The 24015-nt window shown below is 43.7% G+C and overlaps 1 protein-coding gene across 3 annotated transcripts in view; it reads right to left on the reverse strand.

The window, feature by feature from the left end:
- Nucleotides 1-11901: 11901 nt before the first annotated feature.
- LOC111941547 (uncharacterized) overlaps nt 11902-24015 on the reverse strand; it is a 108764-nt gene continuing 96650 nt past the window's right edge. For all 3 annotated transcript variants that reach the window (XM_086868759.1, XM_086868758.1, XM_086868760.1), the window contains one exon: nt 11902-12749. In XM_086868759.1, coding sequence (XP_086724885.1) covers nt 11979-12749 — 771 coding nt within the window. In that variant the 3' untranslated portion in view covers nt 11902-11978. The remainder of the gene's footprint in view (nt 12750-24015) is intronic.

Below are 24015 nucleotides of genomic sequence, written 5' to 3' on the forward strand. Positions count from 1 at the left end.
CAGAAAAAACAGCAGCAAATACGGTCTGCTAATTTTTTCCCAAATTAAGTCTGAAATCATTAAGTTTTTCTGAAAGGGAAAGAAAAGAGCATAAGAAAAATGGTTCTAGGAGAGAACAAAGCATAAAGATGTACCACAAAAATCAACCTTTTTTAGGTAATAGAATACTGCTTTTCAGGCCTAAACACAGGTAAGATTTCCATCCTTTGCAAAATAACACTTCAGCTGGTGAGCAGGCAACACTCCTTCTCTCCCAGACAGCATGTATGGTCTGCAAAGCCATGCTTCAAACTATGAACCCAGTGCCGAGAGAGTTAATTTAAATTTGATAACAAATGGCTCTGCTTTTGGAATGAATGTAGCCTGGCAACTTCAACTAAGAACCCTTCATAGGGCCTCAATTATGTATGCAGCCTCTTTGAGAAATAGTTTCACATGTCTGACCCAAGGCCTGCGATGCTGTTGCCATGAAATAAAACTGTACGTAGGCAATGGTTTATTTCTGTACAACCTCCTTGTTCCTCTACTCCCCCACCCCAGGTGCACACATAAAAAGACCACATAAAATTGTTTATTCTGAACTGCTGTTTTGCATTTCTTTCATTATCTCATCCACTACCGTCTGAATACAAATTTAACACATCTTAATTTTGTATCAACATTTAACCTGCATGCTCAGGTTTTTGTTTTTTTTATTTAGAGATTTCCAGCCAATCTGCCTGCCTGCGCTGATCAAAACTGCCATGTAAAACCAGAGAGGCAAACAATGGTTTAAACACCCACACCATTTCACTTTATTTTTTTTTTACTCTCCTCCAAAATGGCTGCTTTGTCTGTGTGCATACACCAATAGCAAATGTCCCTCTATTATTGTACAACCAATTTGATGTGCCAAGTATTCATATGCTAATGGGGGTACAGTTTCTCACTTTTTCACAGATAAATTGCAAGGATTGCTACAGACACTGAAACACAAGAATAAGCAGCTTTTACTTCAGATGTGATAAATTACTTTCCATTCAAATAACATGTAACACATGCTACTTACTGATCATTATCATTTCTGTTCATTGCAAGTTAGCCTTCTGTTTTTCTCTCAGAATGATTAGAAAATATTTAGCAGATATAGCTAAAGTTGATAAAAATAATTTAATTTCCTTTTTTTGCTTTGAACCTTCATGATACAAAGATAATTTTTCTTCAGTGTTCACCAGTAATGAAAGTTTTGTAATGGGCATAATCATTGTTCCCTATGAAGAACATGTAATTTTTTTAAGTGCAATAGATGAGATTTGGAAACGACTATTTTCCTTTATGTCTTAACAAAATATGCTATAGTATGCATGCCCAGAATTCATTATGCTATAATTTCTAAGGTCCCCTGCCTCTCTGGTACCACTGTCTGCCCACAGCAGCCAGGGAGACAGAGGAGTTAGATTAGATTGCCAAAGAAGATCCAAAAACGAGCTCTTTCCTTTGCTGAGATGGCAGTTACAGCTTTATTTCTTGGGACCCTACAGAGTGAGGTAGCAGGAGGGAAAGAGGAAGAGGTATAGATAAGCCTCTCTTTTTGAAGGCAGGGGAAAGGGTGGGTTACACTTAACCAATAATGGGAACTGGGGAGAAAAAGATAAGGGAAAGAAGCTTACAAGTCTGCATTTTCGGGGGTACATTTTTTGGGTCATACCATTTTTCCTAACTGCATTACAACATCATTACTTAGTAATAATCCTGCCAAAGGATTCCCTACACATAGCACAAAGCATGGAGAAAGAAAAATAAGAAGAAAGAAAGAAGAAATATGAATGAATATGAAGAAAGAAAATAATACCCAACATCTTTTTGTTCTGTTGAAAGATCAATATTTCTTCAGAACCCCCAAAAATCAGGAGTTAAGAGTTATAATTTGTGTTTTATACCTGGAGTAAAACAGGACTGTTAGAGGTTGTATTTCATAAATACGGGAAAAGTATTTGGCATGGAAAAAACCAAACATGTTTGTTAAGCAAAGGCTATTATTTAAAAGCATAAAACCAGGTTTGCATTTTTACTGATTAAATATGTGTGGGTTTATGTAACATAGTGAAGGATTACATCTGCATCCTTGATTTGGACATGAAAACACATTTATATAATTATGTTGTTCCACAGTCAATCCATAAATGTAAGGAAATCCTGAGTTAAACCCATGAGTCCAGATGAATATCCTTAATTTAATTAGCCACTGGCAGATACATGTGCTGTCCCACTCAAGTCCATTTTAAGTCAGGGCACCCTGCCCCAGCCCAGAGACAAGAGTAAGGTCAGCTGCAAATAAATGACATGCCTAGGAACTTTGTATGTTGGGAAGTAGAGGGTAAAATATCAATTCCAGCTAGATGTTCACAACATCAGGTCACTAAATACATACAATAAGAAATTAGGCAGTGAAGAAGATAAGATCCTCTTATGTGCCGTCAGATCATATATACCATGTCAACCCGCATATTTATGGAATAATTTTAATCAAGTACTAACTCTACATTGGATCATCTCTTTGAAATACAAAACAGAGTGAAATCCTACCAATACATAACAACCAACTGTTTGCTGGGAGTTTGTGCAGTAAAACTTGATTTAAAAAATACATGAACTTTCTTGTTTTAAACATGCCTCATTAAGATTGTGCTGATTTTGGAGATCAGGTACTTCATAAGAGAAGTTATGGAGAGGAGTTGGTCAATGTAATAACTGAAGAGGGACATTTCATCTCATACTTCAGGCAAAAATATTAAATTGACAATCACAAAAACTGCAAAAGTTACAAAGGAAATGAGGATGAAAGCCTTTGCTGATCAGTTGACATGTGAGTCACTCCTTTTCTGCTTCATAGCAAAGCAAGCATCATTCTCACAAAAGATCAGTGCCTAGGTAAAATCCCCGAAAGTAAATGTGTATTTTTGGAGAGATGTGCCCATGCACCTTTAGCCTTCCAGAAGTACAGACTCTGAGAGTAAGCCCTCCTGTTCTGCCCACATCTGTACCTTTTATAAATGCTCTGGTGCTGCTTCAGGTGTTATCCAAAAAGAGCAGTTTTTCTGCAACTTCCCTTTACAAAGCAATTGTGCTGATGTACCAGGATGTCAGACTGAAAAACTAATTAACCAGACCACCCATAATTTTCTCTGAGAAATTTTACAGGTGTCTGAAACCCCAATGGTCAGTGCACAAAGAAATGTCAGAATGTTAGGACTCCTCAGAGGAAGAGGGAGAAAACTGAAGAGAAAACGACATTTGCAGTTTTGGTGTCCGACCATGTTCCACAGTAGCAGCCACAGAGCTGATCTAAAACTGCCTTCAGAGGGAAACTGATGACTCATTTTTTCACCCCACACTCTTGCAGTTGAGTATATAGCTGCTTGTTCACGGGCCTGGTTCTGCAAACACTTCTGCACTTGCTTGATTTTGAGCAGGCAAGTAATTTTATTGGGGTAACTAATTCTGGGAGCAACAAGATTGCCAGCATCTCATGACTAGTATGAGAAGAAGAATCAAAATCTTAATGCCTTAAAGGCTGGTGAAAAGCAGTTTTCACCATAGTATTATCTTCTCAGAAGTCTTTCACATTCTAGTTCATTTTTTGTGTAGCTGATTTTGCAGTTATAGTGGGCAGGAGAGGATGAGGGATACAGTCATGAGTTTCTATTTTTAGAATAGTTACAGAATGAGCAGAAAAATTGCAACTCAGTTCTTCTAAAATGAGAAAAAAATTGAATGTTAAAACTGTAGTTCTAAGCATGGTGGGGAATGTCTTGGGGTTCCTTCCATCCCTGTTGGGAAGGGACAACAACTGCAGTAGGGATAACAAGAATGTAGACCTTCTCCTGCAACACAGAGAAGATGCTCCAGGGAAACTGAGGAGTAAAACAGGGATTTACACCAATGTGATTCAATGTCCACTCCACATCTTTGGGGTAATTCCTCCCTACAAAAGCCTCATTGAAGATATTTTCTGCATCCCAGCCTTGAAGCTGCAGCGGAGGTACACTCAAATTCATAGTAATTGTAATAATAAGAGGTTAATGTCCTCACAGTTCTTTTCAGGATACATGGAATTAAAGTTAGAAATGTATATGATATGTTTAAGAAATAATACATTGTGGATACTAGGTAGCTAAAAGGTGACAGCCAGGTCAAAGAAAAGGTGTACACAAGATTACATCTAGTGTAATTTTGAGAGATTTTCATCTCAAATCCTACAAGCCTTACTACAGACACTTTATAAGCAGCCTTTTTTTTTTTTTTTTTTCAAGAGAAAATGTCATAGTCAATTAAGTTATTGACTAGGAAAAGGAAGTGATGGACTCATATCTGCCCATCTGGAGGATGCACAAAGGCCCCACCTGCAAGTGTAGGTGCCAAGATTCCATGGAAATGGTGTATTTAAGAGAAGAGAAACAGAAGGGGCTCAAGTTCTGGTGAGGTCCTCTTCCAGGTTCTATGGGAGAAGCACCACACCATAAGATCTCAGGGAATCATACCTGAAAAAACTGCCTGCTAAACACACCCAGTCCTGAAGCAGAAGCCATGGAGGACCTTGAAAGAATACATAGATAATTTCTGCAGCTCAAAATTTTTTCTCTCTTCCCCATAGAATACTCTACTTTCCCAGGCTGTGTCTCTCCCTCAAATTTCATAAAATTCAAAAAGTATATTACTACCTCAATGGCAACTGCAACAGAGATGACAAGAATGTTTACTTTTATTGACTCATAAATTCCCAAAGCTTACATCTGGGTCCACTGTGACCTTCCAAGCATCACAAGCCACTACATTTCAGCTGCTCTCTCCTGTGCTGAGCTCAAGGGCCCTGCTCTTTGACTAAACTCTTAGTCGTGTTTAGCTGAAACTCATCTTCCAAAAGGCACCTGGTCTTCATCTCAGAGATGGAGATCCTACAGCCTGCCTTGGTAATTTGTCTGATTGATCAGCCTCCCTGGAAACAAATGGTGTCTAATTTCTCTTTTCAATCTGTTTGACTTCAGTTTGCAGCCACTGGTCCACCCCATGCTTTTCTCTGCTGGATCAAAGAGCCCTTCAGCACCCAGCTTGTTTCATGCAAGGACATAGTTACACACTAGTTGAATCCCTGCTCACCTTGTCATCTGATAAACTCAACAGATAGATTCTTTAAGCATTTCACTTTAAAGCATTATTTTTGCCATAAAAATATTTTTTAGAGCTCTATTCCAGTTCTGACTTACCCACTTCTTCTTTATAAGTACCCCACAACTAAACTATATTGACAAGGTTTGACCCTCTATGATGTTACAGCTGCAAGGATAGCACCTTGTCACAGAAATGCTGGAGTTCAGTGTGACACTGAGATCTTTTGCTCAGTTACTACTGTCTAGGGTCCAGTCCCATATTTTGCAAGCAATGCAAGTTTCATCAGTACTAAACATCAGAACTGATCCCTCTTACTAAGTGAAGCAGAGTTCTTTATTTGATTCCTCATCAGTGTTTACTATGTTACCAGCAATTTTTGAGCTGAATTTAGTTGATGAAAACGTTGACAAGCACACTTCTTCTTCCCTTCAGGTTCTACCAGAAAATCGTTATTTCCATATTCCTTTTTTACCACCCACTGATCATTTATGCACTGGGGGCTGTTAGCGGAAGTGAGAACTGTTTAATTGTAGTATTTTTTTCTCATAAGTTAGGTCTGCTTGAAAAAATTAATGTCCCTAATCACCCATGAGCTATTTTTTAATTCCATATCAACTGGTTTCCAAAGCAAATATTTTCCTCACTGTCTCAAGTTACTTGAGTAGAACCCTTTGCTATGTCTGAATATTGGCCCAGCAATATTCTCAGAGTCTTGTGGCATTTCCTTGATTTAGAAAAGTTAATTCAAAGTAAACACCAATGGCAGAGTACTCTTACCTGCTACGTCATTTATGACTCCAAGGTTAAAGTTATTCAGGCCTTATGACAGATGCTGTTTAATGTCTATTAATTGATTGGAAAGTACCCATTAACCTCATTAAAGGATATTCTTATGTAAGAAAAATATCCTTACTGTTTCCAAATGGAGAACAGAAATTATTTTGGTTGCTTCTGGGATACCTGTCTACGAATAGTCTTACCACAATTCTTTGCTAATAGAATTCTAGTTTTTGTACCATGTACTTCATTCCCAGAGTACTTTAAAAAAAAAAATTATCAATCTATGTAAGTCTTTTAAAAATCCTTTTATTTGTTTATTCATGTCGAGAAATCACACATCTCTTTTTGATATCTTAATCTTTACACAAAAATTCTCTTTCATATTTATTGCAATTAATTTTGTTTGCTAACATACTTTAACATATCTTTAATTTTTTTGTATGATGTAAACACTTCTCTGCTTAGTGTCCAAAGAATAGTGTTTCCTGCTCTTTTTGTGTAATCAGAATTTTCTGTCTTACAGATTCTGTGTAAATATAGGCCACTTAACTTCCATTCACACCTTTAATTCTAAACATTACTCTCCAACATATCCTTGCATTTTTGTCTACCCATAATTCTTTCAATTTGAAAACATGATGTATATGTTGTATTTGTACTTGAACTTTTCCTCCTTTTATTTACACTGAATGCAATCAAGTTAAAATCACAGATTCTTTGGTAGCAATCAATTGTAATGGTTATGCCTTTCTTCTGTCCCTAACACTGAGATCTGAGGTAGGGCTGTTTATCATTAGATGCTTAACCTTTGAAGACAGGGAATGATTATTTTTATTTTTTAGCAGAACTGTTGGTATGCTGCTGAGGCACTTATTTTTGTGGTCCGTGACATGTTGTAAAGGTACTTATGTATTTTTCAAAGTTGGGTTTTCTATTTGTCACTTTTCCAAGTTATCATCCTAGTTACAAAGGAAAGGAGCAGATTTTAGCATGGTGTGACCAGGTTTTTTATTCTGGGCACTGTTGGGCACATGGTTTCAGCAGGAAAAGCTGGTGTGTTGGAACCTCAAGACCGATGTCTTGCTTGGCTTCTTCCAGTGGAGGGACTGTCACTGCTGACCTGCCAAACCAGTCCCTCTGCCACCTGCTGGAAAGGCTACACCATCACCATTCAGATCACCTAGCTTTGTTTGTCCCTGCTTTCCACTGGTTTTGGGCTGGCCAGGGAAATATTAGCTGTGGCTGCTCCACCAGCCGTGTTGCCTCTGTCTGGAGACCATGGGGTGCAATCTATGGGAAGTGTTCACCAACCTGGGGTTTTTTTCCTCAGTGGTAAATATCCCTTTTGGGTAAAACCACCTTCTTGCTGTTACTACTGAGATTGTTACCATGTGTGTCTTATCCTATTGCCTTCTGCTTTTAGTAAATTGTTATTCTAAGCCCACAGCCTCTTCCTAGTTGTCTCTCCCTTACAAGAATGGGCAGGGAGAGAGAGTGGCTTATCTGGATCTTGGTTTCCAGTTGGTGTTAAAAGAAGAAAAGTTAAAAATGGATTTTTAAACTCAGGCTGAAACTTTTAATTTTATTAAGATGTAGGCATTAAGAGTAATGCTTACATTAAAAGCAATAACTAGTGATAGGAATGCCCTGGATAATGTTTTTTTTTTCTGGAACTGGTCAGGAATCAGCACTAATTGTTAGATAACAATTCAGTAAAGTGGAACATGCAAGAAAATATTTTAAAATAATTGAATTTTAGTTAAAACTTCAAATGGCTATTACATAATGAAATGGAATTCCATAAATTCTAATTTTCCAATTTATTATGTAAGATGGAATTAACAGCTGCCATTTTTCTTTACTTTTTTTTTCTGCCCGTAACTTCATGTTATCTATTCAAATGCAATTTCACACTGTCCATAACTTCGAACTTTCAGTTCCATGTTTTCAAATTCCTACTGCATTGCAATTAGCCCCTTATTGAAAATATGCAAATGTGCAATTTATTTGCAAATACAATAACTATTCTCTATTCTAAATCTTTTCATCTCTTAACATTTATTCTGGAGTGACTTTATGATGCTTGTATCCCCAGACCTCTGTTGTGTTTATGCTGGATATCGAGTTCTGCACATTTAAGATGGTTCCAAGAGCGAAGTGGGGAAGGAAGAAGCTGCAATTTATTTTCAGAAACAGCACTCACTCCTCTGCCTTCTGCTCCTGGGCTGTGCTGTCTGCAGCACGGGCAGACAGTGCGACAGAGCTCTCCTTTGCTGTTAGTTGGTTTTTAGCCAGCTGAGGCAGAAAATATCCCCAGACTGTGGCTTTTCTTTTTCTTGGGTCTGTTCAAACCTCCTCTGGACTGAAAACCCAGACAAACCCCAGGAGCTCACACCTGTGGCCCACCAGGGGCTGGGATGTGCCATATTCCAGCACCTGAGGGACTGATAAGAGACTGAGTGGGCCGAGCTACACCCCACGACAAGGACTTTCTGGATTTGCCATCTCTTCAAACAGAGAGAGGTTTTATTGTTTAATATTATTTATTTTTTTATCCATGTGAATACTTTGCTTGTTAAATAAACAGGTTTTTTTCTACTTTTTCTCCAAGGATTCTTTTCCTGAGCCAGCTGGGGGAGGGGACACGTGAATCTGCTTTCTAGAGGGACCCTTTGAAAGCTTCCTCCCAGATTTGCCCTAAACTAGGACAACATTCAAAGAAACATCTGTTGGCTGTTGTGACTGCCTTTTAAAAGGAATAGTTTAATATGTTGTATTGAACCAGTGACTATGAGACGTTCTGAGTCATCTTTGAGAGCTATTTATCTCCTATAATTTACTAATGCATATGAAAACCAAGCAAAGTGATCTGTGTGTAGCAACACTCTGTCCTCAGCAACAATACCTTCGTTAAAACTATGATTTCAATTAAATTCAATTCACTTACTACCACCCAAAAACCCCTAGGAGAAGAACATGAAGAAGAAAGAAGAAGAACATGAGACAACACCCTAAATCCTCCATCTTGTCTCCTGTTCTCTAAACTACTTTTTCACCCAGTGATTTAAAAAACCTTCTAATCTACACACTTACACTTTTAGCTTTTTCTATCTAACTTTAACATTTGTTCTCATGTATCAGCATGAAAACACGCTCATGAATTTCATGCTATATGAAATTCAGTGTTTCTTTGAATCCTAGAACTAAGTATTAGAAACAAGGGCACACACTCTGTATCTCAGACTCCAACAACGAAATAAATTGAGAGCAGTGTGTACCAAGAGACAGGTAAGAGACAAAGACTGCAGCCTTTAGGCCTTTATTCTTCTTCTTTCAAAAAGGTGCAGGTTCTGTGTGTTAATTACAAAACATGACAAACTTACCTTGGAAGTAAAAGTTTCCATTCATTGCTAAATACAAAAAAGGAAAAATACAAGGAAGAGATAATGGCATTGGATGGCCTTAGAGATTCTTTCAGCTGAATACAGGTTTTATAGACCCTATACCTCATAAAGCAATAATCAAAGTTTTCAGCTGAATTCAGATATAGTAATGACATGTGTGACAAGAAAAAATAAATGAAAGACAAGATGTTAAAATGGGAAATGAGAAATACTGAACCTCTGGGTGTCCCCAGGAAAAATAATTCACCTTGAAATGTGACCACTGTTAACATCTCCCCCACTGGCCTGTAGCATCTAAAGATGCTACCTGAATGATGTTAAGCTCTGTTAGATTACTTAGATCACCTTTAATTTTGTAGAGTGAAGGTCCTTGACATACTTTGAAATTAAAAAAAACCAAAAAATCCCAGTGCATAACATTCCTGAAAGCCAGACTTGAAAGGAGCAAACTCATGATACTAAACTTTTAATATTGTTTTTTCCTGTGATAAACTGTCTTTCTCGGTTTTACAAAATAATGTAAGGCCATCTGTGTACTGTTTATAAATTACTGGCAAAATTATTAACTCAGTCTTTCCCAGTGAAAATATAAACAATCTAAAGTAATATACCTTCATTTCTTCTAAAGAGTATTTACACTGTTTGGCTTTAGACAATTAGTTTGGATGCTTTTAATCAATCCTAGAGATATTGAACACTTTGCATTGACTTTGCAAAGTCATCAAAATTCTTTGCAAAGTCATCATCATTCTTTGCAAAGAATCGAAATACTGTCGAGTGTGTTGATTTAAGGTTGAACCTCATGCTGTATGAAGCCTTTTCTCCAGAATCTACCAGCAGGGTACCCTAAGATCTCTGTCTCTCTTTTTTTTTTTTTTTTTTTTTTTAATTTTGTAGATTTAAATTAAAAATTCAGATGACCACAACAACCATGACACATAGTACCTACTTGAGATACAGACCTCAATGAGAATCTGGAGCCTGATGCTGAGGGGTGGGTGGACTTAGTTTGCCACAGTGATTAGGTGGATTTGGGACCCATTCCAAACATCCCTCACAAGCCACAGTGGGTTTTTTTTGTACTCTAGTCATCTCAAGTTTGGTGCCACTGGAAAGGCTTGCGGTATGCAGCTGCTGTAACCCACCAGGAAGATGTTGGGAACTGTTTGACAAGACTCAAAATAATTAGAGTTTCATTTTCTGTTTGCTGTTGCCTCGGAATGAGGCGTAGCGACCCGGTTTGTAAGAGACACAATGGCTAAACTTACAGGCTTGTTGGGCTAATCACATGCGAACACCAATGCGGTGGACGGTGAAGAGCGTTTATTTCCGGTGCGCAGGTATTTATATAACTGAGATATGATGACGTAAGCACCGTGACATCATGGGTTATGGAACTTTGGAGAAAGAGGGGCCCTATCTTCCCGTACAACGCAAGATCTTCCGATTGGCATTCCCTATCTGACTGCATCATCTCCCCCCTTCTCCATGAACAGAACTTTACAACTGAACAACTTATGTAATTAATAACAAACCGTGAACTTGTTAGTAATGAACGTGAAACGAAACCGCGGTGTGTTAGTATGAACTATCATGCAAACTCAGGTTAACTGTCTTTGTTCTAAGTATAAAATGTCTATCTTATTTAAATGGGGATAACTTATTAAGCAGACAAGGACCAAAAATAAGTACGAACACAACAACAATAACTGGTCCTGCTAACATGGAAACAAGGGTAATAATCCATGGGGATTGGTTGAACACTGAACTAAACCAGTTCTGCTGAGAGTGTTGCTGGCTACGCTCTTCAAGTCTTTGTTGTAGCTCTGCCATGGACTGCTTGATTTGCCCTGAATAATTGGCATAGAAGCAACACTTCTCGTCTAAGGCAGCACACAGACCTCCTTGGTGCATGAGTAAGATGTCCAGTTCTTGTCTGTTCTGCAGCACTACCTCTGCAAGGGAGTTGAGGGATCACTCCAAGTTGGAGATGGATTCTTGGATTCTGTGCAGGTCTTCATCTACCGTTGTCTGCAGTTGGGCTAGACCTTGGTTCTGAGTCACTAGTGCTGTGACACCTGTCGCTGCGCCTGTTGCTCCTAGACCTAACAGTACTGCAAGACTGATGGCGGTGATTAGTTCTCGTTTGTGGCGTGGGAAACCTCTCTCCTGGTGGTAGGGTAATTCGTTTCCAGGGAAGTAAAGGATCCTAAGGATAATAACCACTTGGACACAGAAATCGTTAGTTTCATCAAAGTGTTTGATGGAAATACATGGGGTGATACCTGTGGAGCTATAGGTCCAGATTCCCGAGGCTGCTGGAATTACCCAGGACTCAGTCTTATCTAGAGTCACAGGAGTGCCACAAATCTCTTCATGGCATTGTATTACCTGTCTGTTGCCTATGCAAACGCCTTTGCCCGAAACTTGCTCTAGTGTGATTCCCTTGCGAGGGGTGTTCCACAAGCATCGCTTGGGGTCATTCGCTCTGGAGTAGCTGAACATGGCATTAAGGGCTACCCCTTCGTAAAAGGGCGGGTAGGCATCATAGCAAAGCCAACCAGAACGGGTAAAGTCTGGCTTTGTTGCATTTAGCAATAGAAATGCGGCATTTAGCATGCGATGAAAGAGGGCATGAGACGTCAGTTAGAGCGCACCATGAAGTGCTGATGTGGCTCTAGTGAGGCTAGGCGTGGGATTGCTGTTTATGTGATTGTATTGTTGGGCTACAGCTCTGTTGGGTCCGAGAACGGTGTGGTGTGGTGGTGAAGCTCTGATAATTTGAACGATCGTGTTTGGATCTGTATCCCAACTATGAAGGAATACTGACCACATTCGTCCTAGTGACCAGTTGGTGTCCTGAGGTTGCAGGACTGTTACATTCAGGTGGGAACAGCTTCCTTTAGCAGTGATCATACCGCTCTTTCCAAACATGGGCCGCCTGCAGCCTTTGGGCCAAAAACCCACATCTAGGAAACTATCTCTCCTAGTTGGTGTCCACTGGTTATTCGTGACGATGGTTTCACAACCCCAATACCCACAAAACCCATACCCAGGATAGGTGCAGTAGCTTTTACCGGGGTTGACACTAGGACACCAGTATGTTCCCCAATTAATGTGGGCAAGAGGTTTTCCCTGACTAGGGTCAATTCCTATTCCATTGGTGTTAAATATATCACTAATGTGAATGATGAAGCTAGGGGCATTAGGCTCAATTTGGGCAATTACTCTACCGTCCAAGGGATTGCGAAGTGTCCAGGTGCATGGCCGGTAAGGATGCACATCCAGTTCTCCCTGTCCAATGCGAGGCAGGCTTAGAAACAGGAAAACACAAAGGCACAGATGTTGTTGCGAAACTGCTGATGTCCATGTCGAGGACGAGAAGTGAGGTCGATGTGGAGGATTATAGTGGTAGACCTGTTAAAAGAAACTCTGAGGTTTCATCATTTAAGTTATACAGCACAGGCTTTATTGATTTCAATGGACACCACTTAATAATATTATCTTTCTCCACTGCTGCATACCCTCGACCTGTCAGGACCAATTTCCACCCTGATTCCCAATCCCAATCCTGTTCTCCCAACTGAGCTATTTTGGCTGCCTTCCATCAGACCAGTCTGTCCTGCAGCCCAGCTACGACGTCCTGCACAACTCCAGCGCGATTCGCGCAGAAGAAGCACTCTTTCTTTAGGGTGGCACAGAGGTGTTTCCGTCGCATGAGCCGAAGGCTGAGATTTCGCTTCACCCTGCAAAACAACTTCGGAGAGAGAGGAGAACGACCCCTCTAGAAGGGACGTGGATCTCCCAACAAAGTCAGCGGAGGAGCCAAAGCCTTGGGTGTAAATACAAGGGCTTAGTTTACTGTGGTTGTAAACCCGCACTGTGGGCTCGTCATTTGACTGCCTGCTCTGACCGGTGTCTGGGCCAGTGCCGGAAACGTAGTTTCTGGGCTACGGTGCCTTTTTGTTGGGCTCCGCCCTCTCCCTTTCTCAGGGACAGCTCTCTCCCCTCCCTTTCTCCGCCTTCCTTCCAGTGGGTTCTTTTCCTTACGAGGAGATACTCTAGGGCACGATCCCTGATTGGACCGTGAGCTCTCCTCCCCTTCACCCTCGGCGCCATCCTCTTGCTTCCCATTAGGCTCCCAATCGCGTATGCCCGTGCGCGTTAGACACCCTTTGCTCCACCCCTTGCTCCTCTCCCCGGCGCCATTTCACGGCGTGTATGGCGGAGGCCTTTCCCCGACATCTCCAGGGCCCGCAGTGTCGGGCGTGCCCCGTGACGCCGCGGCATCGGTACGCCCCAGCGGCAAAGTGTGCTCCGCGGCCAAACCCATGTTAGGATCGGGCAGGCGGGATGGCGACTCGGGTCGCCTGTCATCATTAGATTGCTCATTAGAATTGTTAAGAATAATATGTTACAGTTGCTGTTTGTAAACCCCTTACTTACCTTGTACCCCTGTCCCAGGTTTACTTACCTTGTACCCCTGTCGCAAATTGCTGTACCCCATATTTTTTTATTCCTTGTTCAGCCAGGCCCTGCCCCCTCTCCCAAGTTGCTGTACCCCGTGTTTCTTGTTCTGTGTTCAGCCAGGCACTGCCCCCACTGCTCCTAGACTCCCACATGGCAACATTGCATCCCTGCCCCGGGTTGCTGTACCGTCCTGAGGAGGAAGATGACATACTGACTTTTATGCAAACAAGCGAGACCAGAGACTTACGGGATGCACCCAGACTGGAAAAAACCCCGAAACAACGAGCCACGCAAAAGGGAAGGAATAAAACCAGCACCATCTAACAAGGAAGACCCAGAGGAGTCCCCTGACTTCTTTCCAGAGGCCGACATAACCTCAAGGAGACTCGACTGGGATGACAGCCTAGACTACGAGCCCTGAAGATCGAGTCTTCCCGGGGACTCCCGTGAGGAAGGAAGGCCCAGCTCTGCCCTAGTGACAGAGCTGCACGGCTCCTCCTCTTCTGCGGTGTCCAGTGGGAGCAGTGGCGGTGTGCGCGACCCCTCGGGCCCCCACCCCAGAGCTGTCCTGCGTAATAAAGGCCTTTTTAAAAGGAGCTGGTCTCCTGGCCCGTTTATCACAGAATCAGTGGGGCAATCAGCAAAAGCAGTCTGCATGGCAGTTCCAACCCCCACCCGCAGTGTAACCTTTAAACAGCTTTGAGCTGCCTTCCAAGTTTTCTGCTCGTGAAGTGCTTTTCGCAGCGCTTCCATAACTCTCGCCCAGCTTTTAAGGTACTGGACTTAAAACACAACACGTCATTCGTGAGCGCCTTGGTACACCTAGCCCAGCAATCTGGGTGTAATATATCTACGGGATCATCGACAGCGCTCAGTTCTAACAATCTGACAATCACGCGTTCAAAGTCCCCTGATTTACAATCGATACCCCACTGCTTGTGCAGTTGCAAAACTACTTTGCCGATCGACTGCATGTCGGCGGTACGGGAGCGTCCTCCCTGCTGAAGTCGGTCCTGCCGCTCCAGCCGTCCCTCAGAGTCCGGCGAGACTCCCGAACTCCGGCCACTCGAACCCGTGTATCGGGGAGCGGTCCCGGGTTTCGGCACCACTATGTTGCCTCGGAATGAGGCGTAGCGACCCGGTTTGTAAGAGACACAATGGCTAAACTTACAGGCCTGTCAGGCTAATCACACGCGAACACCAATGCGGTGGATGGTGAAGAGCGTTTATTTCCGGTGCGCAGGTATTTATATAACTGAGATATGATGACGTAAGCACCATGACATTATGGGTTATGGAACTTTGGAGAAAGAGGGGCCCTATCTTCCCGTACAACGCGAGGTCTTCTGATTGGCGTTCCCTATCTGACTGCATCAGTTTGCACTTGCAAAGCAGCTGCTGGAAGAATGGTAACACACCTTAGCTAAGATTGAGACTGGCTATCAGCACTTGCTTGGCAAGTACTCTTACTATAAATAAAATAATTTAGGTTGCTTTTCAACTAATTACTAGACTCTTGTTATTGAAGACGAGCTAATAAAAACGTGTAAGCAGCATGCGCATATGGGAAGTTTAATATTCCTTTTTTAAATTACTGTAGATGAAACTATATTTTTGCATGTGCCTAATTTAGCTCAGTGGCTATTCTTATAATGTGCTTTACTGTGTTTCTTTGACTTTTTTTTTTTTTCTAAAAAGAAAAATAGCCTTCCTGCTTGATGATTTACAATTTTATCTTCTTTTGTTTATAAGCTGCCGTTGGAGTACACGTGTCCTAGGAGGGGACTGCTACAGATCATCCTCAAATAAATGAAACTTGGGACTGTGCAAGGTATATCTTGCAACAGCAAGTATACCTGCCAGGTCACTCCTCAGCTAAGTCCTCATTTATTTGTATTTACTCAATAAAAGTAACATTTTTGCACAAGATGTCTCAATGTTTGCTGTATATATTATGAAAAGCTTCTGCCAAACACATCTGTTCTGTCACATTATCAAGTCGCTTTCCTCTCAGCCAAAAATGCTGATATTTTCAACTCAAATATGACATAGCTGAGGGTGTCCTCCTGGGAGGAAGTAGACACTGCAATAAGCAATTAATACTGTTGACACAAAAAGGCCATAATTAAGCAACAAAGTCAGAATTCCATTAAAATTATTGCAGAACCTCACTTCTTTTTAGTGGTGTTGTGACATTTCTGTTATTGTATTCATATCTGAATTTTATTACTCCTATATGTGGATCCATTTCTTTGTTCTTGCTCATGGCTGGCAAAGGTGAATATTTTGAAATACTCATTTTTCTCATTGAAGACAAGTGGAGTCTTAAGCAGACTGCAGTATGATGCAAATTTCATGAGCCAAGTTGTCCCCTCAAGGTGGTTTGAATCTAGCCTAATCTAAGCTAAAGCATCCCACATAGCTTCACTTGTTCTCTACTGGCAGAAAGCCTCCATGCTTACAAGCAGAATCAATGCAAAATAAACTTCAAAAAATCATGGTTAGTATAATGGTAAACATAATGGTTAGTTCAATATAATCTCTGAGCACAGCACCGTAACTCAAGATATTAAAATACTTATGAAGTGGAGGACATTGTTCATCTGTCTATAATTTTCTGACCCAAATTGTTCCCAGACACTAGAGTATTGTAGAGGGAGGGGAAGGAAAGAAAGAAGGAAAATAATGTCATTTTGCTCTATTTATCTTGATCTACTCTTATTATTCTTATATATACAGAGTGTATATTTTTCCAGCTATAGAATATCAATTCCTCTGCAAATTCTGAATGGGAAATAATTTCCCATGTTTGTTTAGTTCCCAAGTAAGGACATTCAGTGCAATACATCTGGAGCTGAGATCAAAATATTCAGGACCTGTGGAGGGACTGTGCGGGTGTGGAGGAGCCCGCGGAGCCCGAGATCCTGGCTCTCCCCTGGAGACAAGATACTTCTATGTAAGAGAGAGAAAATGTCTCTTTGAGTTAGTTATGTTAAACTGTTGTGCCCCATTGGTGCTCCCCCCTGCCATCCCACCCCGATACAGGTACCTCGGGCTCCCCCCGCCCCTCTACACCCCTATTAATATCCCGGGTTTTCCCGTGTTCGAGAGAATAGCTGTTGCTGGCTCCCTTCGCCAAAGCTCTGCCTGAATAAAGGATTGTTCTTGGCGGAACGCTGGAGCAGCTTTCTCGTCCCTGCTTCCCGTGTCACCTGCCCGCTGCTGCTGAGCCGAGCTGGAATCACTCGCCTGCTCGAAGCTGCTCACACGCGCTTCGGCCCAGCCCTTTGCAGGGCTGCTTCTAGAAAAGTCACGGTGCTCCAGCCCCTCCGTCTCCATGGCAACTGGCGCCTGATCATGGGGCATTCAGAGGAGCCCTGAAGAAGCGTCCGCTTGCAGGTGCGAGGTGCACCGCCGTTCGAGGCAGCATCTCTCGAGGAAGCTTCCTTGCGTTTTAGCAAGAGGCGATCCAAGAGGCTGCGACCGGGACCCTCACTGACCATCTGGGGCAAGGAGAAAAGCCCCTGAGGACCGGCCGCCCAGGTGACCACCCACCCAGCAGCTTTTTGTTCACCCGCTGGTATCTGCTGATGAGGAGAAATTGTAAGTCGATCCCGTGAAGGTTTTTTCCGGGCTTTTTTCTTTTTCTTTACTCTTTTACTGCTGGGCGGGGAGTGAAAAAGGATGGGAAATCAGTCCACTGATCGAGGCTGACCCCACCTGAGAGGGACTTTTACATCCAAGTTGTGGGCACCCTAAAAGCAGGAAATTTTAAGTTTTCTAAAGGGGATTTAAAGAGATTTATTCATTGGGTTTTTAAACATTTTAAGATTAATTTGGATTCTGCTAAATCGGGAATTTTTTTGGATAATGTGGGAAGAAAGTTATATACAGTTCAAGCTAAGGGAGATTTTTCTGTTGCAAATTTTTTTCCTGTGTTTCAAAATATAATTTTCTCATTGGAAAAAGAGGGAAAAAAAGAAGAGGGAGTTTTGGGTCTCCAGTTGAACCCCCCAACCCTGTCAACCTCTCCAAGTGTCCCTAAACCCTCTTCCCAATCTGAGAGCCAGTCAGCGGTTGGACATTGCCCCCAGGCAGAGGGTTGCTGCCGTCTCCCTGACATCCCCCCACTGTCTCTCTACCCTTACAAGGGCGGCACTGGCCATGCAACGTGGCCAGCCCCATCATTTTGTCCCACTCACACTCTGATTTTCCCACCCTCGAAGCCCAGAACGACCACTTTCCCACCTTTACCCCTTCTCTTCCCGCTGCATCTTGTTCCTCCTCCCCTCCCACTGCGTCGCTGGGTGTAACCGCTTTGGGCCCCACCCCATCCATCGGGAAACCCCTCCCCGTCGCGGTCCCTGGTCCCGCCCCTTTGTGCTGGGGCCCCGCCCCTGGCAGCGCTCCCGCTCCAGGGTCCCAGTACCCCAGGACCATGAATCACAAAAGGGCCAACCCTAAGCACCTGAGTTGGCCTTGTGCTATCACCAAGTGCCCCCCATCTCCACTAGGAGATGAGAGCAGTGAATCTTCTTATTCAGATTCTGAGTATGAAGACCACTGGGCTGAGGTGCAGAGGGAAGCTACACGAGTGGGGAACTCAGCTCAGTCCCGGAAAATACTTGCCTTTCCAGTAATAATGAGGAGAGACAGGACAGGGGCACAAGTGGCCGCATGGGAATCCCTCCTCTATAGGAGGGAACTTTGTAAAGCTGCCGAGGAACATGGCAGGGGTTCACATTTTTTTAAACACTTGCTAGAAGCCTCCTTCTCTGCCCATGTCATGGTCCCGGTCCCGCATGACATCAAAAATATTATGAACTGCCTTCTCTCCCCAGCAGAATACATGTTATGGGAGAGGAAGTGGAAAAAACATTTAAAGCAATTGGCAGATGTTTATGCTAAAGATGCTAACAGACCTAATTTTACTTTAGAGCAATTAGCAGGAGAAGGAGATTTCCAAAAGCCCCAAGATCAGACCCGGGATCTGCCTGAAGCAGCTTTACAGGATATAGCTAATGCTGCCAAAATATATCTTTTTACCACCCCTGATGATAAAGTGCCAACACAGTGCTTCACCAATATTAAGCAAGGGGCAACTGAGTCTTTTATTAAGTATATTGATAAATTAAAAGTGGCCATTGAAAAGCAGATAGAGAGCCCTCAGGGGCAGAAAGAATTATTACTAAAAATAGCAATGGTCAATGCTAATCTGGAGTGCAAAGCAGTTTTGCGAGCCCTCCCACTTGACCCCGACCCAACCATAGATCAGATGGTTGAAGCCTGCACCAAACACTCCTCTGTGAGGATACAGTGAGAATACAGTGGCACTTGCAGTGGCTAAAGGAGTGGCAGAGGGAATATCTGGAGCTTATGCTGCAGACCCCAATACAAATCACTGTTTTAACTGCGGCGAGCCTGGACATTTCTTCAAAGACTGTCCAGAGAGACATTCTATACAACAGCCAGCCCACCAACGGTTACCCAGACCAAATTGGCATTCGGGAAACTTCAAGCAGAGCACGGAATGGCCCTGCACTCCGACATCAAATCAAATGCCACACCGCTCCACCCCTCCTGCCAAACCCACCATCCTGCCTCCACGGGGATCCTGATATCAAACCCAGCAGGTAGAGCGCTTCAGATGGGAACCTGGCGTCACTTGGTAACTAGACTCTCTTTACATATGAAGGGTGACTGTATTTACAAAATCCCCACAGGGAAACATGGACCACCAGGCGGTCCCTCCAATACTTAATACTTGGGGATCCAACCAACTCTCCAGGACAAATTCATACTATTCCTGAGGTTCAGACTATATACTCTGGAGATGAAATTTCCATCTCCCTGACCTGCATAGACCCTCCTTATTATTTAAAGGAACAGACTCCTGTGGCACAGGCCTTTTTACTTCCTGGTGACTGCCCAGATCAGGTTCCCCTCAACCCCAACCCTATGTGGACTCAGGTTGTGGGCTCCAGCAAACCCATCATGGACTGCAGCCTGTTTTGTTATGGGGAAAGGATTCAGTGCCCAGGAATGCTAGACACTGGAGCACATGCTACCATCATCGTCCACTCTGAGTGGCCAGACAATTGGGAATTACAACCTGTAACAAGCATGATTTCAGGAATTGAAGGGATGACAGTTTCTATGAGGAGCAAACGGAATATTGTCATCGAAGGACCTAAGGGAAAAATGGCAACCATCAGGCCATTTGTGGTGAGAGCACCAATCACCCTCTGGGGAAGGGACCTCCTGTCCCAATGCGGGGCTTCTCTGCAGATTCCCAGCAGGGATTTTTAGTGGGGGTCACTGAGAAGTGCACCACGCCTACTATTCCCCAACTCACCTGGAAACAGCACCATCCAGTGTGGGTTGATCAGTGGCTCCTATCTGAGACCAAACTGCGCACACTGGAAGCCCTCGTGGAAGACAGCTTGCCAAGGGCCACATCATTGAGTCCAACAGCCCTTGGAACTCCCCTGTCTTTGTTCTACACAAACCAGGCAAGGACAGGTGGAGACTCCTTCATGACCTCCGGAAGATCAACGATGTCATTGAAGACATGGGATCCCTTCCGCCTGGTATGCCCTCCCCTTCTATGTTCCCTCGGGACTAGAAGCTGGCTGTCATTGACATCAAGAACTGTTTTTTCCACATACCCCTCCATCCTCGGGACGCCCCCAGATTTGCATTCTCAGTTCCCTCCCCAAACATGGATGCTAGCTTTAGAGCAGGCTGCAGGCCCATGGCCTCTCAGTCCTGCCTGAGAAGCTAGCCTGGGAAATTCATAGGAGGATTTCAAAACAATCCTCAGAGACAGAAAACAACTGCCAGGTGCTGTTTGTCTGTCCTCTTGTTTTCCTTGCAGGAGGGAGTCAGGGGGGTGGTAAGCCCCCCTGACCAATGATGGTGATGTAGCACTTTGATAACCAATAAGAGTTTCCTTTCTGTACTTTCCACGTACCAGTCTATAAAACAGGCCTGAAGCAATAAACCAGAGAATTCTCGTGTTGTGACTCCCTTGAGAGTCTATGTCGTTCTTTATCGCCGTTCCCAATCAGAACGACACAAACAGACACCTTTTTTTTAAAGGTGCTTTTAAAGCACCTTTAAAAAGATACCATTGGCTAGTCCTTCCCCAAGGGATGAAAAATTCTCCTACCATCTGCCAATGGTACGTGGCCCACATTCTGTCACCTGTGTGGACCCTGTTCCCAGATGCCATCATCCTCCACTACATGGATGACATCCTGGTTTGTGCTGCTGACGATGACTATCTGCACTGGACTTCACAAAAAACTATCCAGACAATTGAGGACACTGGATTTGAGATACACGAAGACAAGATCCAGCACACCTGCCCTTGGACCTACCTGGGGCTCCAGATCCGTGAGCGGACCATTGTGTCCTGGCAGCTGATCATCAGAGACGACTCCAAGACCCTGAGGGACCTACATCAGCTCTGCGGGTCCATCAACTGGATACGTCCTCTGCTTGGGGTAACGATGGAAGTCCTTGCACCCCTCTTCAACCTGCTCTGTGGCAGCGAGGACCTCGATTCACCGCGCTCCCTCATGCCGGAGGCCCAGGAATCCATCACCAAGGTCCAGGAGGCCCTGTCTTTGCAGCAAGCCCACCGCTATGAGCCCAGCCTGCCCTTCCAACTGGTTATCCTGGGTAAGGCCCCACACTTGCACATGCTCATTTTTCAATGGGACATGGCACTGAAGGATCCACTCCTTATCATCAAGTGGATCTTTACACATAACCAGCCCACTAAGACTATTACCACTCCATCATGGAAATCATGGCTGAACTCATTAAAAGAGCTAGAGTCCGTCTCTGCACTCTTGCGGGTTGTGAGTTCACATGCATCTTCCTCCCATTGGCAACTGGAAGTTTGGAGCCTTTGCTTCAAACCAATGAGAACCTTCAGTTTGCTCTCGATAGCTATTTAGGCCAAATTTCTGCACATCCACCTGGCCACAGACTTTTCAAAACATTTAATTTGGTCCCCAAATCATTTCAGAGCAAAACACCGCCAAGGCTCTGACAATTTTCACAGATGGCTCAGGGAAATCCCACAAGTAAGTCATGACTTGGAAGTACCCCAGGACACAGAAATGGGAGTCTGATGTCCATGTGGCTGAGGGAATCACCACAGATTGCTGAATTAGCAGCCATCATCAGAGCTTTTGAGAAATTCCAAGAACCTTTCAATCTGGTGACTGATTCGGCTTATGTGGCTGGAATAGCTATGAGAGCAGAACATGCATTTCTGAAAGAGGTCTCTAACCCAAATTTATACAAATTGCTTTCTGAATTAGTATATCTTATCTCCCACAGAAAGCAGCCTTACTATGTCATGCATGTGAGGGCGCACACTGACCTCCCAGGTGCTATTGCTGAAGGAAACAGGAGGGCAGATGCCTTAGCCATGCCTGCTGGAGCAGCCAATGTCCCTGACATTTTTGCGCAAGCGAAATTGGCCCACCAGTTCTCCCACCAGAACGAGCCTGCACTGATGAGAATGTTCAGACTACCCAGAGATCAGGCTAGAGCAATAGTTGCCACTTGTCCTAATTGTCAATCTTTCCAAATACTGGTTGTTAACTCTGGGGTTAACCCCCGAGGAGTTAACAGCTGCCAGATATGGCAAACCGATGTCACTCACATCCCGTCCTTTGGGAGAGTCAAATACGTACATGTCTCCGTAGACACCTTCTCTGGTGCAGTGTTTGCCTCAGCCCACGCAGGAGAAAATGCCAAGCACACCATCCGACATTTTCTCCTTGCTTTTGCTACCCTGGGAGTCCCAGAACAAATTAAAACAGACAGTGGACCTGCTTACACCTCTCACAGATTAAGAGACTTTTTCAATGAGTGGGGGGTGAAACACACCACGGGCATTCCTCATTCCCCCACAGGGCAATCAATGGTAGAGAGAACCCACCAAAACCTGAAAAGAGTCCTTGATCACCAGCGGGGAGGAACAGAAATCATTCCCCCCATTGAGAGGCTTTGTAAGGCTCTATATGTCATGAAATTTCTAAATTGCTCGCCTACAGAGCCTGACCCCCCTGTAATACAGCACTTCTCTAATTCAACTCATGCCAAAATCATGGAGAAGCTGCCAGTGCTAATCAAGGATCCTGAATCACAACGGACATCAGGACCCTTCCCACTGATTACCCGGGGGAGAGGGTATGCGTGTGTGTCCACACCATCAGGACCTAAGTGGCTCCCAGGGAAAAATGAAAAGTCTTATTTAGGCCCTACAAACCGTGCACCAGATTCAGAACTTTCAAAGTCTCCTGAGACCCACACAGGTCCTGAAAAACAGCAGTCCACTGCAGCCTGGAAACGGAGATGTCATCGGAATCCACCGAACCAACCTGCCACCAGAACAACAACCAGACAGAGGCCAAACCGTCCTGCTACCAGGGCTGCAACAAGACGACTGCCAACATCACGCCTGACACCGTGACATTGCACAAATTATCTTAACTCCCTCCCCCTCCCTTTTCCCTCTCTCCCTTCCCCTTCTTGCCATCATTGCCTAGCCCAAATTGCCAGTTTACACCAAAATGCACCTCTGTGCTGCTGCTAGTGTCGGGTCATGTGTCCCCAATACACAGAATAACCCTGCTTATAATTGTTTTTTTTTTAAAGAGGGGGGAGACAGGTGAGGAAAGGGAAGAAGAAAATAATGCCCCCCTCCAAAAATCAGAGCTAATCTTTTATGTCCTATTATAGAAAATGGAGAGCAAAACCATCCTTGGGTTCCTGATGTTCCTGATTATCTGGATGCTCCTGAAAACATCAGCTGTGGAGGCCTGGCTGATAGCACAGCCCCAGGAGAACATATGGATCACTCTTGCAAAGACTCTCCAACAAGAACACGTGCTTGTCCATGGACAGCGCCACCAAGCCTCTGTAATCCTGCCTGGTAGGGGTTTCTTTAAAGCCCCACGAATACCCTTTCACAGAGAATGAACCCAACCTGGTAGACATTTGGGATGAGTGGACAAAGATCTTGCCCCATGCACCAGAGGAACCACAGGAACTGAAGATTTTGGGATTCTCCAAAGCTACCTATGGCATAAATTTTAATTATCACCCAGTAGGCAATGCATGGCCTGCCTCAAAATACCACAGGGCAATTAAATCAAGGAAAAATGTGACTCCCAACAGTAAAATTTAC

This window comes from Cyanistes caeruleus, chromosome Z (genome assembly GCF_971803275.1).
Source record: "Cyanistes caeruleus chromosome Z, bCyaCae1.hap1.1, whole genome shotgun sequence".
Lineage (NCBI taxonomy): Eukaryota > Metazoa > Chordata > Aves > Passeriformes > Paridae > Cyanistes > Cyanistes caeruleus.